Raw genomic sequence first — 18,460 nt, 5'->3', positions numbered from 1 at the left:
GCACTATAGTGCAGAAAATACGGTAGATGTTGAAGTTTCTCATTTGTGTCTGATTTGAAACTGGCACTTTGCAAATTTCATCTTTTTCTTTTTATAAAGTTATCTATTTCACAGCAAAACATATGTTGCTGTTTCTATTGTAATCCCAAACATGGGTTGACATGGCTGAAGTACTAAAAACATTTGACAAAAAGATTAAAAAGAAAAAAGACATTACATTGTTTAAACAATTATTCAATAATACTACATAGAAAGGTTTAGATTGAAATCAAAATTCCTTTGAAATCGTAAAAGTATTTAATACTTTGGTTTCCAGGTGCTTCCAAAGTCCGTGCTGATCTGGGTCCTTTAACACAACATCTGCCTCACACAGCAACAAATCTGGGTGTGAAGATGAACTGTGCCCTTAAGCTCGACGTTTAGGTTAAATCAGTGGTCAAGTCCAGATTTTCTCTTTTAAGACAACTGGCAAAGGACAAACCATTTCTGTCACAACATCATTTAAAGATTAAATTGATGTTTATATCCCACTGACTGACCTGCACCAGCCATTATCTTGCCTTTGACTCCTCACTCCAAACAGTTTTGGTAATTGGACTGATTCAGGAAGAACCATCGAGATATATAAAAAAAACAATCTAACCCTGGTTGAAGGCTATGGTTGACTTGATGGCTTCATGCATTTGTTGCTGAGAAAAGCACCACGTGGACTGTGGTCTTGGCTCTTCCTCTGTCTGACAAACTAATTTGAGATCATTTTAATCAAATTGGTTTGCTGATTTGTACTTTTTTTTTAGCCAGAAGGACCTAAGGAAATTTCACTTGAGCTGCCTGAGTACCACAAGCATATTGTTTAACCCCTTGTCCACTCGAACAGAGGTTCTCAAAATATTTTCTATTGCACTTTTGTTTCATGTAGTTTCAGACTGGAGCCAAGATTGTAATTTGGTTGAACCATTCATATCTACTTTTGGGCTTTACATTACAATTCATCTTATTTTTTAACCTGTAAGAATTTGACTCTGAAATTACTTTGGAGAGGGATCCTGGGTCCCACCAGTTGTATTGTACCACAGTTTGTGAACCACAAGTTCTGTATCAATGGAAAAAAATAAATGTTTCATTATTATTTTTTATTTAAATAATTAAAAACAAAATTATTACAGGATAGAAACAAAAAAGTCGTCTTTTTTCACATTTTGATATCTATCAGATGTGACAAGTTGTCTGACTCTGTGTTGTGATAGACCAGCAACTTTTCTAGAGTGCACCCTGACTCTTGTCCTATCACACCTGGGAACCAGTAATAGGTTTGGGTGCCGCCTCTAACCCTGAAAAAGGCAACTATAAAAACACACGATCAAATTAATTAACTAAGAAATGACTGTTTTTACAGAGGTTTCATTTTGCTAAAGTGAGGACATAAGATACAATTCATTTGTGAGTTTAAGGTCTTTCATGTTAATCAAAATAAAAATATTAACAAAACAAAATGCAGCTGCCTCATACCTTTCTTTACAGCTGCTTTTCCTGCCTCATAGAGAGGATGTTTGGTGTCAGCCAGCCAGGGCTTAGCCCCGATCACCATAGTGACTTTCAGCTTGTTGGGAGTCTTCCTTTTGGCAAACACTGAATTAAGGTAGTCTGTTACCTAAAACACAGTCAAAAAAGATTATAAAAGAGTAACATTTAAACCAAACACATACTTAAACTGGTCTTTTACTTGTTTCTTGACAATGGCAGGATCCATGTTGGGTACTTGTCTTATTGAGAACTTAGCCGTAACCTTAGCAGGAATGACAGTCTTTGTACCACTATCAGAGAAGGCCCCTTGGATACCATGGATGGAGACAGTGGGGTAGCGCCACATGTGAGCTAACAGATCCACCTTTAAAACAGAAATCCAATGTCACTTAAGTTGCTGTAACAAAACCAATGTTTATTTTTATGAACTCTTACTACCTTGTTGTTGTACATGAGTTGATTGACACCAATCTTGTCCTTGTAATTGTCTATGTCAAACTCAATATCCTGGTACATTCTCCATTCATCATCGGAGAGGGGAGCCACAGCTTCCCTGATCCCAGGAATCAAGATCTTTCCACTCGGGCTGATGAGTGTGTCTGAGGGGTGGAATTAAAATAGGAAGAGTATATTTAAAGGGATGTGGGTAACCACTTCATGTAAAGGTCTTTTGTCTTTATTCAGCACATTTATTGAATTTTCCTTCTGACAAATTTAAAACTAGGACATCATCATAGCAGGATCTGAAGCTCTATTTTAAAATCTGAACCAACTGGTTGTTTATTGTTACCAAAGCACCAAGCTGGAGCAGGGTCAGCTACTTACTTAGACATTGGCCACATGTGTTGGGATTGACCCAAATTCCAATTCTCTAAACTGAAAGGACCACTTGGCCCTATTTTTGAGGATCAAGGTATACAGTAGTGTTCATCTAACTCTTCAGCTAGCCCGTTGGGAACCATTTAAACATTTAACAATCAATTACTTAGATTACAAACATGTCTGAAAGATATAAAAACCTGGATGACTCCTAATTTTCTGCTTTTAAATGTTTTTGGGCCTGAGCATCTTAGGCACATCTTAGATACTTTGCAGCCTTTCATTTTCCCTGGATGACATTAATTTGGCCTCCAGTTCTAATGTAAAGAACCAAGGTTCTTTACATTAGAACTGGAGGTGTTATCTTTGATCAGAATATATCTTTTAACCCCCACATTGAAAATGTTACCAGGACCACTTTACTCCACCTGAACAATATCACTAAACTTAGACACATCTTGTCTCAAAATGATGCAGAAAAACTGGTCCATGCATTTATTACGTCTAGATAGGACTGTTGTAATTCCTTTTTGTCTGGGTGTCCAAAAAAGTCTTCAGTTGATCCAAAATGCTGCTGCCAGAGTTCTGATGAGAGTTAGAAGGAGAGATCAGATTTCTCCAGTTTTAGCTTCTCTCCATTGGCTTCCTGTCAAACTTAGAATAGAATTTAAAATCTTACTTCTAACATACAAAATTCTCAACTACCAAGATCCATCTTTTATTAAAGATCTTATTGTTCTATATTTTCCTAACAGAGAATTTTGCTCTCAGACTGCAGGTTTACTTGTGGTTCCTAGAGTTTCTAAAAACTGAACATGAAGCAGAGCTTTCAGTTCTCAGGCTCCTCTCTTGTGGAACTAACGTGTAATTTCTGTCCGTAAGGCTGACACCCTGTCTACTTTCAAGACTAGGCTTAAGACTTTCCTTTTTGATCAATCCTATAGTTAGTGTTGGCTTGGGTTTCCTGAGCTATTCCTTAGTTATGCTGCTATAGGCTCAGACTGCTGGAGGACAAATTGACCACATTTCCTCTCTCTGCTGCTGTCTGTACTTGCTCTACTGTAATTAAGACAAAGAAAATCATTAACATGATTTTCTTTGTCTTTCTTCCATAGAAACTACACCTGGACCAGTCATTCTATGTTTGTCTGTGTCTCTTTCCTGTCCTCTAACCCCAGCCGGTCGAAGCAGATGGCTGCTCGTCCTGAGCCTGGTTCTGGTTCTGCTGGAGGTTTCTTCCTGTTTAAAGGGAGTTTTTCCTTTCCACTGTCACCAATGTGCTGCTCAGGATGGGAGACTGTGACAAAGTGAGGAGTCAGAGCAATCTGCTGGCTTCATCAGATAGATAACTTTTACTAATTCTGTCAGGATTTGGGGTTTTCAATTCATGTTTCAGTATCTTTGCCTGGTCTTAGTTCAGTTCTTGTTCCTCGTGTCTTTGTTTCCTGTCATCATTCACCTCTCCTCAGTCAGTCACTTGTTTTCCTGCCACGCCCATCTCCACCTGCTCCTCGTTATCACTCACCTGTGCCCACTTCACCTGATTACCCTCTGTCTTTAAAACCCGGTCATCTCCTCCCCTTACTCGCTGGTTCGCTGGTCTGTTCTCCCTGATGTCTGGTTCTGCTCGTCTCCTACCCGTGTCTGTTCAGTTCTTGTATTTAGTTTTCTTTTTGCTGCCTTGTCAGCATTTTGTTTTTGGTTTTCGTTTATTTTAAATAAATTACTTTCTTTTCATCATGAGTCTGCACTATGGGTTCGCCTCCTTTTTCACCAATCATGACAAATTGGCTTTTTATAATTTATGTGAATGTTTCGTACAGTGCCCTGAAATAACTTCTGTTGTGACTTGACACTTAATAAATAAACTTAATTGAATTGAATTGAACAGCTCAACAATAACTACTAATTCCCAAAACAACAGGGTGAACTTGCCTTCTTGTAGGAATGAAAAGTGGTTGGTAAAGTGTGAAGGCCAAAGGTAGGAACTAGGATTGGGAGTTAGACTAACCAAGAATGCCGATCAGATCAGTCATTGGTTCGATCACAACACCTCCATAAACACCAGAATGCAAGTCCTGTTTAGGTCCTTCAACCTTTAAACACATAAGAAACATGTTACTAAAACAGAAAGACTCAGATGTAGGTTTCAATGAAGAATTGTTAAAATGAAGGTAAAAAAATACAACTTCAGCAAAGAAGTAGCAGTTTCCTCTCGTGCCATAAGTGAGGGCCGGTCGTCTGCTCCGCCAACCACAGTCGGAAATAATGATGTAATCCACATCTGAGAAGAAAGTGTCTCTCTGGGCCAGGATCATGGCATCCAGACCATTAGACCCTGTCTCTTCCATACCTTCGATGACAAACTTCACATTCACAGGCAACTCCTGAATAACAACAAAAACAAATCTGCAGTGCTCATTTGCCAATTACCAGTACATATTAACCAATATATTATCAATTTATAATTACAGTTGAATACATATCCTTTTCTTCTTTTTTGTTTACCTTCTTCAGGAGTCATTGTAGCAGATAATTTGCTTCTTATTTACACTATCCCTAGAATTCCCCTCTGTCACACCAACCCTCTACATCTCTTCCTTCACTAAATTCATGAACCTTCTTTCCGGCCTTCCTCTTTTTCTCCTCCCTGTCATCAGCATGTTCAGCATTCTTTGTTCAACATCCAAATTGACACAGAAATCATTTTGTATCCAGTGTTCCAACATCCACAAGAGAAATCTGGTATGACACCTAGAGTTGGATGAGGCACAACAAAGATGCTCCGGCAAGAGGGAGCTAAGATAACAGGTCAGGGGGGATACATGTGAGAATTCTGCCATTAGATGGTGCAGTGGAGTTATTTTTGATCTCGTCCTTATTTTCTGGTGCCACATCATCTCTCCTGCTGTTCTTTTGAGTAATCAAAGTACCAGCTACTTAAGATCTGAGCTGACTTCCAGTCATTGCTGAATTTTACCATCACAAGTGATCACTAACATTCAAAGTTTGTTGTTTCTCAGTGAAAGTTTTGCCAGTAATTGTTGTTTTTACCTTTAGTGATCAACTTTCTGCTCATGCCTCTGTGTGCAGTTGGATGTTGGAAATGGCACCCTGTGGAAAGCTTTTTGACCTTGCTTCCTGTGGACCAACTGTGAATATGCACTGGTAAAAAAATCAAGATATACTTACCTTCAAACCTACCTACCTGTCCCACTCTCCATTGCTCCGAAATCATTATTCTTTGGGCCCCTGGATCCCCAATCTCTGCTCCTCTTCTTTCCAGTGTATACCCCTTTCTGTTAGGATTTAAGTTTTTTAAAGTTATTATTTGAGTAACCTTAAGTTTTAGGTTTATTGTTTTAATTTATTTTTCTGTTTAATTTGTGATCCATGTGTTTTGTCTATTCCCTGTTTCTTATGTTGTGTAGTTTTGCTCCCTGTGCCCTCTGAGTTACTTGTTCACACTCTCTCAGTAGATTTCTGTGTCTGCCACACCCATCTGCACCTGTTACTAGTTAGTAATCAGTCACCTGTGCCCACTTCACCATCAGCCTCAGTTCATATAATCTGTTCCTTAGCTTCCATTACTCACTGCTTATTTTAGAGTTCCTTGTGTTGGTTGGCATTCTGGGTCCAAAACCTCCCCCTTACAAACCTGTCAGAATGAACCAGTCTAAAGCAAGATCCCAGCAGACTGTCTCGGACCGGTGGAGAACAAAGGAGGAAGGATGGGAGAGGAGATCGCTATACTGGGGTATGCATTTGGCAATCATCCTCCCAGAACAATTTCAGCCAGCCACAATGGTCCATCCTGTTGCAAGCCAGCATCCCCTCTGGAGTTCCCACTGCCCCTACTATCCCCTACAGCTGTCAATCTGGACTCAGCACTGCTATTGTGGACGCTACAGATGATTATCGTGCAAATATGAGGATCCCTGTTAGCTCTCTGCTGCTCCTCAAGCCCATACAGCCAGAGGGCAATTTGCCATAAAATCAAGGAGATCCTTGCCTCCCAACCAGAGATAATCCACAAACCTACTTTAATGAACACAGACAAATAGATCAAACTTTCTGACGCCTCACTCAGCTTTTAAATGAATTTTTTTACATTAAAACAGATTTTTTTTTAAAAAGCCATGAACAAAAACCTGATCATACAGAAATTAAAACTATATATTGTTGGCTTCTAAGTCACTGTCAGAGTACACTTCACTAATTAGTGTTGTGGTCCTGGGAGCATATTCTGAGTTTGTCCAGCAGGGGGCGTCCAGGAGCCTTCTGGAGAGCGGCTGGGCGACTAGTCTCCAACACCTGGAGCCCATTTGGTCTCATCAGCGGAGCTGCATATAAGGAGCTGGCTGACATCTCTTCAGTGCCTGAGTGTTAGCCCTATGTGGTACTTCAAGCCCTTCAAATCTTGTTGCAGAAACTTGCTTAAGAACCTTGTTGCATTTTTTGATCCCCTGTGTTTTTGACTCCTCCTAGGTCACCAAGCTCCCAGTTGGCTCCAGCTCGGAGGTCTGTGTCTTGTTCATGCCTGGATTTAACCGTTGCCTGATTGCTCCGCTGCTCAACCTTCAGAACCACCACAGATCGAACCCTGTCCGCTCTCCACCGCTCTTCTGACATCTCCTGACGCCTCCTGTGAGTTCAGATCTCCTCAGAGCCAGCAGTTAATTCTCTCCCTGGATGAAACTTCACCTCAACACCTGGATCACTGACTCCTGAGCCACCTAATCCTGTGTTTCCCAGAGGGGTCTGTTTAAGTCTCAAACAATTTGAGAAAAATCTTTTTCCCTAAAAGAAACTGCTGTTGATATTTTCTGAGTGTTTTCTGCATGTGGGTCTGACACTTAGGCACCGCCATGACAATTAGGCTCAGTTTTTTAAAGCAAAAAAATAATCAGAGACTTGATCTGTCCCAGATTAGAGGACCGGACCTGATTAAATCTAAACGTTATCTTGGGGGCCGGATGAAATGTTACAGAGGGCCGGATCTGGCCCGCGGGCCTTGAATTTGACACCTGTGCCCTAGAGACTCTGCTCTATAAACCCCCAGAACCTTAAGTCCTTCCAGCGCTGCTTGCAGAGCCTTCATTCTCTCCAGCACCGCCTGCAGAGCCTTCAGTCCCTCCAGCACCGCCTGCAGAGCCTTCAGTCCCTCCAGCACCGCCTGCAGAGCCTTCAGTCCCTCCAGCACCGCCTGCAGAGCCTTCAGTCCCTCCAGCACCGCCTGCAGAGCCTTCAGTCCCTCCAGCACCGCCTGCAGAGCCTTCAGTCCCTCCAGCGCCGCCTGCAGAGCCTTCAGTCCCTCCAGCGCCGCCTAGAGAGCCTTCAGTGCCTTTACCGCTGCCAGAGCTACATGCTCCAGAGTTTCTCAAGCCTCCAGAGTCACCTAAGTTGAGCTCAAAGTATTCTTCAGTGCCTCCATCCTCTATGGTCCCCCAGCCCTCAGTTGCTTCAGGGCCGCTCTCAGCATTTTCAGAGCTATTCTCAGTATCTCATCTGGCCACATCAGAGGGGGTCGAGGACGACACCTCTCATCTGGCTGCATCCAAGGGGTTCATGGATGACTCATTTCAACTGGCCTCATCCAAGGAGGTTGTGGGTGACTACACTTCACCTGTCTGCTTCTGAGTTGTGGTCAGTGATGTTCCACCTGCCTGCATCTCAGTGGGGGTCAGCAACGCTCCACTTGCCTATGCCTCAGTGGGGGTCGTTGACAATGGTGACACTCCACCTTCCTCCACCTTACATCTTTATTGACATCTTGCCAATAAAGATGTAAATGCTAATTGTTTAGAAGTAAAACATTTGTAGTCAACTGGTAGCCCAAATGTGGCAACATGGGGAGAGGGTTTAATGCTCATTAAAAATACCTTTTGACATGGTATCAAAATAGTTCTGCCAAAAACAAGTGAGTAACGAGCAAGAGTAAAACATATGAGTTAAGTTGCAGGAATAGGCATGACACTTGTCGCAAATGCCACAGACACTGCAATAGAGTTGCGACAACCAAGTTTTGGAGAAATGGACTCTGAACAAAACTTTAAACTATATAAGTGATAGCCGGGCGCGGCTTGAACTTGTATGAATTTTTTTTAAGAGCCTTGTCCCACCAGTCGTCTCCCAGATTTAGACATAACTTAAGTTCCCAAGCAGTCTAGACTTAATTAATTGCCAAAGAATCAAAACACAGAATTTTTGTGTAAACTTTGGAGATGTATGACTTTTGACATGGATCAAAGGTCAGAAACTCCTTCCACTGCAAGGTCGATGGTTTGGAGGGGAAGACAGGAAATAGAACTGTGGCACAGTGTCCAGTCTGGAAGTAGTAAAAAAAGATGAGAGGGAGGGAGATGAAATTCTAGTAAAACATCTGTAAAACTGCGAAAGCTACCATCCTTATAAAAGTCATTAAAAGATGTCAACCCTTTGGTATACCATGTCAAAAAGGTTGGATCCATGAGTGCAGGTTGAAACAGATGATTCCTCAATAAAGTGGCTAATGTAGATGCTGAGTTAAATTGGAAGTGCCTCCTAAATTGATACAAAACTTTCACTACAGAGTGAACTGCTGGATTATTTGTAAAGCCACAGATGCTGGATGGAATGGGGGAAGTGAGTAAAGCATTTCGAAAAGGATGAGGACCAAGATTGCACCTCTAAATTGCGCCGTGGGAGGTTCATCAATCTGCCCCAAAATTAAATTTTATGGATATGAGCTGCCCAATAAAGCAATTGAAAATTAGTGACAGCCTGCAACTGAATTTACATTTCTGGAATATGGCTTTGTGAATCATGGGTGGCTTTCTGCTCCACAGGAAATGAGAAATAGTTTGATCAATTGTTTTAAAAATACATTTTGGCAGGGAATTTGGAAGACATTAGAACAAAAAGAGAAAAACTTGGTAAAATGTTCATTTTAATTGCATTAATTCTACTGATAAGTGAAAGAGGTAAGCTTCTCCATCTTTGAAGATCCAGCTGTTGCCTCCATCCTCTATGGTCCCCCAGCCCCAAACCATCGCTCTCATCTCACATCGATTCTGGTGGCCATCATTACATACTGATGTCAAGAAGTATGTTCATGCCTGTCAGGTTTGCGCTTGCAATAAACCATCACATCGACCACCTGCTGGATTCCTTTAGCCCTTGGAGATCACAAGGAGACCTTGGTCACACATTGCCATAGATTTCATCACTGGACTACCTCAGTCGCAAGGTATGATCACAATTTTCACAATTATCGTCTGATTTTCTAAAGCCTGCCATCTGATTCCCCTCAGAAAACTACTGTCGGCCTTCCAGACTGCGCAACTTCAAGTAAAACACATTTTCCGACTTCATGGAATTCCCCAAAAGATTTTATCAGATCGAGGGCCCCAGTTTGTTTCCCAAGTATGGAAACAATTCTGCCTTGCACTAAACACTAAGGCCACACTCACCTCAGGCTACCATCCCCAGTCTAATGGTCAGACTGAGCATATGAACCAGGAGTTAGAATCAACACTCAGATGCCTGAACTCCACCAACCCAGCTGATTGGAATAGATACCTTCCGTGGGTGGAGTGCATCCATAACACCCATATTTCATCCGCAACTGGTTTTTCACCTTTTGAGGTGTCTCTTGGCTATCAACCTCCCCTTTTCCAAGCTGATGCGAGGGACATTTCTGTCCCCTCAGTTCGTCATCACGTCCGTCGATGTAAACGGCGGTGATGCACTGCAGGTAGAAAGTGATGTTTCCATTTCGCCCACGGTCTCCTTCAAAACATGGATATCTGATTGAATGCTTGTAATATTGCCAGTTAACTCAGACTTCACTGTATGCAATTCAGAGTTGATGTATGACAAGTTTTCAGACATAGTTGCTTGGAGCTCGGTTTTGAAGATGGCCATCATTTCGACCCGGAGTGAAGAGAGCAGCTCATTCTTAAAGGAAGGAGCACCACCGGAGGTTTCCTCCAGGCAGGAGGGGGAGACACCATGAGGAGGGGTTGTAGCTTGCAAAGCAGGACTCTGTAGCTGTGTAGACAGCTTAACTTTCTGAGACATTATGATCAAAAAAATTTAGGTCAGGTTTTGGTAGTGGAGAAAAAAATACACAGCGAAAAAGAGAAAAAAAAAGGAAGTTAAATACAGAAGCAGCTGGCCAATAGAGGGTGCAAGGGCGCCGCCCCACCACTCACATTACCTTGAATAAGACATAAAAAAATTAAATAAAAATAAAATAATAAAATAAACATACTTCGAAATATATGTATATATATATTTAGATGTGTAAGATAAATATTTTATAGTTAATGATAAATAAAGTTGTTTCGTTCTTCAACGTTGTCTGATTGATCCGTGTTAAAAGTTGTTCATGCGCAGTAGCTCCAATTCAGTACAAGAGATAGGACCGTTCAGGACGCACCTCTCCTGCGCCCAGAGCTGACTCCGCCTCCCGCCACCGGAGCGCGGGACTCCCGCCACGGGGGCTGACGTCACATCCGTCTGTCATAAAGTTAACCTGATTGAAAAGTCGAGCCGCAGGTGTGCTGCCTTTTATTCAAAGACAGCAATAAGTTCATTACGTGACTAAGTTACATACACAAGGTAATAAATAAGTTAATACTTAGTTTAAGAAAATTTATGCTAAAATCTGTTAGAATGTTTGGTTTTGAATTCTAATCGGAGTGAGACATCTGATCTTCGTTATATTGTGCGTTCAGAATATATGACGTAGTGAGTGCTCGCATCATAAAACAAGCTTTGATGTATTTTCTCCGGTAAAGTTTTGAAAAATAAGGGAGAAAACAGATCTTATAAACGCTAAATGTGTCCTACAGGCTTGTGTCTTGGGAGACCTCCGTCTTTGTTCAGGAAGCACTTGTGCATTTATATGTACATTATAATGTTGTTTCTGTTGTTTAATTCATGTAAATACACTGGTGTGATACCTTAGTATATGTTTTGGTATATGTCTATTTTGGACTTATAGCCCCCCCTGGAGAAAACTCCACCAGCTGGCACTGGTTAAATACCAAACGTGTGCCTAAAGTTGTTATTTTTCCTAATTTTTGCAAGAGCTCTGAAGGACACATCCTACTCTATCAGTCACTTAATCAGAAGTCCAGTCATTTGTATTGTTTTGTAAATATTGTAAATAAACCTTTAAATCTTTTCTTGTTTTGAGTCAGTTGCTATTTATTATGACAATACATCATCATCCCTACCATCTGAGTATGGGTACCAAGCCCAAATGAAAAGCCCGGATGAACTGAGTAGAAGGACAACTGACCTGAGACTGAAGTTCTTAACCAAGACACCCTTGACATGTATCCCTTACCAAGGCAAAATGATGAAGTAACTTTTAAAAGTTTGCTAGAAGATGTGAATGCAGCACTGCTAAATATCCCTATTGGCATCATCACAGACACCAATAAATATACACCACAGCAAAAACAATCCCTGAAATAATTAGCATTTCAACATCAAGATACAACTCATACGGAGCACTGTCCCCCATAAAGGAGGGGCTAGAAGCTAAGAAGCTAAGATCAACGCAACATGAAGAAAATTCAGCCAGCTGTCAGAACAACAGAAAAAGGTACAATGGAAAAAAGAACTACCAAAGAAATACAGCAACTTTGTCCATACTTAAGGTTGTAAACAATGCCTCACAGTGCTGACTACTCATCTGAAGAAGTACACTCAGGAAGCACTCAGAGCTGAGACTGAGAAATACTGGAGAAGCATATTTGAGTAGGAGGCATAACATGATAATGCCCCATAGCTACAGGAACTACGATCTAAACACAGCAATCTCCCAGATCAAGAAAGAGTATCCATTACAGTGGCAGACATCCGAGACAGAGTCTCACATAATGGATTTCCAAAGCCCGACATGGTCAACATCAGGTTAGAAAAACTGACTGTTCTCCATGAACAGATGAATCAGCTACCAATGGATGGGGCCCATTCAGAATGGCTGACCCAAGGTCAGATAGTTTTGATCATGAAATAGCCCCATAAAGGGGTAATTCCATCCAACTACGAGTGGATTCACCTATGGAAGCTCCTGTCAGGCATCACTACAGAACCCCCACTCTACTCGTCCTGGCTTTGCTCGGCTCTATAAAAAATGCATCGCGTTCACACCGGCCAGTTTGGTCGGTAGCAGAGGAACGCCTCCTCGTGTTGCGGGGGGTGGGGCCGCAGCGTGGGGGGGCGCGCTACCAAAACTTGGCGCCATTTGTGGAAACAACGGAAGCGGTATGGACAACATTGGCCCTGTGTTGTTGCTGTTTTTTAAACTTATGGGGATTCTCCTGAGACTTCAGGAAGAGAGGCGCAGTGGAAGAAATGCTCTGGATGCTGCGATTGTTGCGCGGAGTAGGACAGCTGTTATCCACCGGAGATTTCAGGCTTTACAGCGCCTTCAGCTCGGGGACAGACGGCATAAACGTTGCAGGGTAAGCTAATGCTGTTGTTTATATTCCTACCGTTCGCTCTTTATGCTTGCATCTGACCACACCCACGACCAATGAGTGAACAGGAGCTAAGCTTGCGCCGCCCATGAAGCAGGGCCGGCCCGCTGGCCCTACTCCGAAGCAGGGACCAAAAAAGCAGGGAGCGGCCTCGAAAAAATGCCGGTGGAAACGCGTGCAAAGCAAGCCGAGTAGAGTGGAGCCGGGACCTTTAGAGCCGGTAGAAAACGGGCATAAGAGACAGGAGAGAGGCAGAGGACTAGTGAGTGATAGATCCACTATGCAGGACGAAACAGCCAAGATCCTGGAGTATATCAGTAAGAAAGCTCTCAATGATGAGCGGCTTAGTGAATACTCAGACAGCAGAAACCCAATGAGTGAGCTTTTTCTTACCATATTGAGGGCTTGGTAAGCCTCAACAGAATGAATCCAGGCCAAAACTGGAGCCTTGTTGTCTGATGCTCCTCTTCCATACAGATTTCCTAAAAGTACATTAGTGCAAACATCAGTCTGTCTTTTAAACAAATAAATCCACTGCTGAATTAAAAGATGGGTTCTCCTAAAGTTTGTGTTATGTTGTGCATGAAATTCAATTCATTTAACAAAGTGTTTGAAAACTTGTGAATCTATTTTAAAAGTTGTAAAAAGATACTTTTTCAATTAGCATGTTTGAATTAACTACAGGTTCAAATATTCTGAGTGTGATGGCACATGTATTCTTACAGACACCATGGTCCAATGTGCTCAAGCAGACAAAGAATACACTAGCTATAGGGAATTTCCACTGTCATCATTGGTCCCTATACTTTTTTTACACATTACCCACAAAATAACAGTGGTAAAGACTCAGAGCCAAAATACCTTTTGGTTGTGGTATTCAGACAATGATAACACTGTCTCATCAACCATTAGACTATTTCTATATTACTGTATAGGTCTCTGATGGAACAATTGAAGCAAAATATTATACATAATATAATATATAAAAAATATTATATTTTAAAATTTTCTTTAAACTCTGGACATTATCTCAAGACCCCAAGGTCCCAACCCCAACTTTGGGTCAATAAACACCAAGTGAGGGGATTTGAGATGGTGTCCAGAATAAAACTAAAAATCAAAAATAATTACTAATAGCATATTTGTTTGAAAATTGTTATAAAATATTTAAAAAACAGAAGTCATAAATTGATGAAAACAATGATGAAAACAGTTGTTGAGGCTGTTCGCCCTGTCGACAAATCCTAGCACAATTGACTCATTAGGCATGTTTGTACACTTTAACCAGCAATAGCCTGAGTCACAAGTCTCTGTAACTGTTATTTTGTAGGTCTGAAGAATAAATGTTTGAGAATCATTGATCTAGAAGAGAGCACACATGTGTTTATTGTGTTTTTAGACCCGCAAAATTTGGTTTGGTAGCTCAATACTGATTTCCAACTCTTAAGTAGCTCTAACCTGCCGATACAGATTTAGACTGATTTTTATTCTCTCAAAGAACTATAATTAAGAAAATTCTTTTTTTTTTTATAATTTATCAAACAATGCAATTCTGGTGCAGTATAGTCACTAGGGTTTATTTTGTAGAGGTGTTGCTTTAAAGTTGCTAACAGTAAAACTGAATTAAATAACTGGGTGACAGACTGACAGAAAACTTTAGCTCATTAATTTGGCTGTAAAAAAAACTTGAATTTTGCCTGCATGTTCTCCCTGTGTTCATGTGGGTTTACTCCAGGTACTCTGGTTTCCTCCAACAGTCCAAAAACATGCATGTTAGGTTCATTGATAACTTTAAACTGTCCCTAGGTGTGGGTGTGAATGGTTGTTTGTCTCATTTGTCTTTGAGTGTCCCTGTGATGGACTTGAGACCTGTCCAGGGTGTCCCCCACCTCTCTCACAGTGACTGCTGGAGATAGGCACCAGCTCCCTGTGACCAGGAAAGAAGCAGGTAAAGAAATGGATGGATAAGTTTTGTCTGCTGGCTATAAACATGTATCTGGGTTTAGATGAAGCCGAAGTTTTAAGTTTGAAATGTTTGTAACATAAATATTCCTTTAATGCTGTTTTTTTTTTATCATTCTCTGTGCTATCTGATGCAATATTACAAGAGGTCATGCTCAGACTATGTGTTGTGAATAACTCACAGCTACTACCACATCAAGGTTTAGCTTAATATCTGCATTTACTGAGTTATAGCATTGTTCCATTTTCTAAAGTTGGTTAGCTATGATGGACATCTTGAATTGGGATGGCTTCAAAAAATTTAAAGGCATAGATATACATCCAATTATTAATTTCTGATAGTTTCCTTAACATCTGTATACTTGTTTCATGCTTACTTCTTGATTTTATGTTTAAAGTATTTTTCAGCTAACACTATCGTTTTTTATTTTAAATTGCATACAAGCTGAACAACTGGACTCCTGTGTTTTGGTTGTAAAAAGAGTAAAATTTTTATTGTATTTCCTACGGATAATATTTTTGCTTTTTGTGTTATTTGGTGATTCAGTCATAGACCTATATGACTGTATGACCCTAACTAGAATTGTAAAGTTGTCAGTGATAAGTTTTGTTCTTTGTATCTTGAAAAAACATGTCAATTGAAAATCTGGAATAAATTTAATTATATTTTACTGTCATAGTGTAGAAGTATATAAAGATTGTTACCATTGACTTCTGTCAGGTTGTAGGGATCTGTAGCCCAGCCGTCCTCCAGCTTTGCTGGCTGGACATCCACGTGACCATAGACACACACTGTGTGCTTGTTGGTGTCGTTGCCAAACTCAGCTGTCACAACTTTAGGCAACTCCAAAGTCTGTCCGCTGACAAGCTGCAAATCCAACAGATGAGTAAAGATCAGCACAGTGCTACACAGTTGCATATAGTTTGTTCACTTTGTTTGCTTTGTTTAACAAGGCAAGGGATTCAGTTTAGTTTTGCATTTTAGTTATGTTGGACTTCTCAAACAATCCTGTGCTATATGGTTTAAAAAAGCCCAGCAGTGACTGCATTTCCTCGGTCCTGTGCTGAAAAAGCTGATTTTCTGCTGCTCTACCATCAAGAGCATCTGGGCATACTGACTGTACTATACAAGATATATACTATGCAAGACAGAGAATGATCAACACAGCTCAGTGAATTTTTGGCTTCCCCCTGACCCTTTCCACCCATGACTGGATTTACCCAACTTTCTGCCTTTTGGCAGACAGTTCAGATGCCTCAAGAGTTAGATGAATAGTCTTAAAAACAGTTTCTAACATTCTTCTATTATGTAAGACTGCCACTGAATATACACAAATTTTCTTTCATTTTTGAATTGACAACTAGTCAAACAGTCACAGCCCACTGAGATGCTACCTTTAGTGATCATTTATTTTTGCACTGTTTTTATTAGATGTTGCATTTACATCAAAGTAAATGCCCTTGAGGCATAGACTACAGCCTGCTTTGCCTTTAACCAACTAGCAATAGCCTTAAAGGGTGAAGCCTATACGAAATAAAACGTTGGTTACATATTGTAACCCCAGATTCTATGAGTAAAGACGCAGCCCTTTAAGCTCTGGGCTTCAATGGTTCCTAAATGGCTGAAGAAAAAAGCTATTTGGGAGCCGATTGTCTGGTTTCACCATAATTTATACGGACCGGGGTGGGACCCACACAGCAGGTGGGCGTGGACTAAAGTTTCTTCAGTGATGTGGGTGAAGGGATAAACCCACTAGCGATAGCCTTAAAGGGCTGCACCTGTACTCATAGAATCTGAGGTTACAGTACGTAACCAACGTTCATACTGTTTGCTAGTTCAATTGACCTCTGGTTCCTTGTCTTTATTTTCATAGTGTTTCCTGTCTTTTTAGTAAATGGCTTGTACTTGTATCTAGCTTGTAGCTTGCTGCCATTCGTGGCAGTAAGCTACATTGTAGCCACAGCAGACTGACAGACATGAGGCTGCCATTACACCAGCGCCACCAATCCCTTTGACCACCACCAGCATGTGAAATGTCTTGCCAAGGTCATGACAGCTGAGTTGGAAGGAGCAGGGGTTTGAACCGGCAACCCTGCAGTTACAGGACAAGCCACTGCCACAGGGTGGCAGTAGTTAAATCCTGCTCCCTGTGCTCACTTCAGTTTAGTTTAGTTCAGTTTTGTTTTTATTTTTACTGCCTTGTCAGCCTTTTGAATTAAAAAAAAAGGTTTTGGTTCTCAATGATGATTCACAAAGATATTGGAACGTCAATAAAGAAAAATCCACATGGTGAAAAGCAACAGATCCTACATTAACATGAGCCCCCGAACTGATTTTAATTAAACTTTTGGGAAAGTAATCACCATGTGATATCTATAACGTATAAACTGTTGGAGTCAACTCTGATTTAAAATGACTGCCACAGCCAACTAATTGGCACTTAGTCAAAAATACAGTTGTTGAACTAAAATTTGGTGAGGTAGTAGATGAGCCTGATCCTCAATACATACTGCGAGCGCAAACATATTTCACAATATCACATGAGATTGCACATCATTTACAAAGTTTAATCAAAATGGCTACAGCTCTGTCATAAGATGATCTTAGTTTAAAACTGGCATGAAAGACAGAAGACAATATGTATCTCTTCAAGGAATGCTTGGCCTTTAATTTTCATGGCTGTTTCTTAATTCTGAGTACCTCCTTTTTTCTGTCTCAGCACAGCCCTGATGTTTAATGAGCTTGGAAAACAGCTTTGATGTGTTTCTGTCAGTAATGAGGAGAAACATTTGGTTCTGACCCTTCAGCAATTTTGTTAACTTTGTTTTTCTGTCGTCACCCTCTGTGATGTGCCAAACTCCTTCTGAAATGCAAAATGTTTACAAACCAATTAAGGCCATGATTACAAACTCCAGCATCTCAGAAGAGTAATGAACATCAGTAGCCAGGGATTCAGTTTTGCAGAGATAAATAGCTTTATCACCTCTTGCACTCCGATGTCGACTAATTGTACAGTCCCTCCCATGAGCCGCAGCTTCTGAGCCACCACCTCCATCATACGATGGAGGTCTGGTCTTCTCAGAATGTTGCTAGAATCGCTTTCAATTGCAACCCAGTCCCTGAGAGCCTGGAACACATACAAGCAAAACATTCAAAATGTAATCAGGAAAAAAGCAAGGCTGTTCTATATTAAAATATTGCTTTTTATAGGTAGGTAGGTACATTTATTTATATAGCACTTTTCAGCACAAGGCAACTCAAAGTGCTTTACAACACAAGAACAAAATTACAGACAGAGTTACAGAACATGATAATGACAGGTACTAATTGTCTAAATAAGCTAAGCTAAACCAACAGATCTAAACATGACTATATGTACAGAACTAAACTAAGCTAAAACTAAAACTAACGGTACCGAACTATCTAAAAGTACCCCAGACCCGCTATACAGCTGAAGTAAAACCAGACATATCTAAGCATGAGCTAAGACAGTCAAAAATAGTAGCTAAACTAAACAGATCTAAACATGACTAAATGTACAGAACTAAACTAAGTGTACAGGAAGATAAACCTAAACTAAACAGTACCGAATTTCTAAATGGTACCAGTGGCCCGCTAAAACAGCCGATGTAGCAATTACTAAGATAGAGAAAGAGGGAAGGAGGGGGGGGGGGGG

General features: G+C 40.9%; 1 protein-coding gene across 1 annotated transcript in view; it reads right to left on the bottom strand.

The window, feature by feature from the left end:
* The window catches only part of zgc:114181 (uncharacterized protein LOC619255 homolog), a 30,160-nt gene that overhangs the window by 2,298 nt on the left and 9,402 nt on the right, over positions 1 to 18,460 (bottom strand). Inside the window, exons 3-10 of the mRNA XM_017434398.3 lie at positions 17,768 to 17,911; positions 15,489 to 15,651; positions 13,215 to 13,303; positions 4,533 to 4,730; positions 4,355 to 4,439; positions 1,963 to 2,123; positions 1,724 to 1,888; positions 1,510 to 1,651 (exon numbers count right to left, since the gene is read on the bottom strand). Of these exons, the coding sequence (XP_017289887.1) occupies positions 1,510 to 1,651; positions 1,724 to 1,888; positions 1,963 to 2,123; positions 4,355 to 4,439; positions 4,533 to 4,730; positions 13,215 to 13,303; positions 15,489 to 15,651; positions 17,768 to 17,911 (1,147 nt within the window). The remainder of the gene's footprint in view (positions 1 to 1,509; positions 1,652 to 1,723; positions 1,889 to 1,962; positions 2,124 to 4,354; positions 4,440 to 4,532; positions 4,731 to 13,214; positions 13,304 to 15,488; positions 15,652 to 17,767; positions 17,912 to 18,460) is intronic.

The sequence above is a fragment of the Kryptolebias marmoratus genome, linkage group LG23, assembly GCF_001649575.2.
Source record: "Kryptolebias marmoratus isolate JLee-2015 linkage group LG23, ASM164957v2, whole genome shotgun sequence".
Classification (NCBI taxonomy): Eukaryota; Metazoa; Chordata; class Actinopteri; order Cyprinodontiformes; family Rivulidae; genus Kryptolebias; species Kryptolebias marmoratus.
Note: the sequence above shows the minus strand (reverse complement) of the source record. Positions and strands in the feature narration are given on the sequence as shown.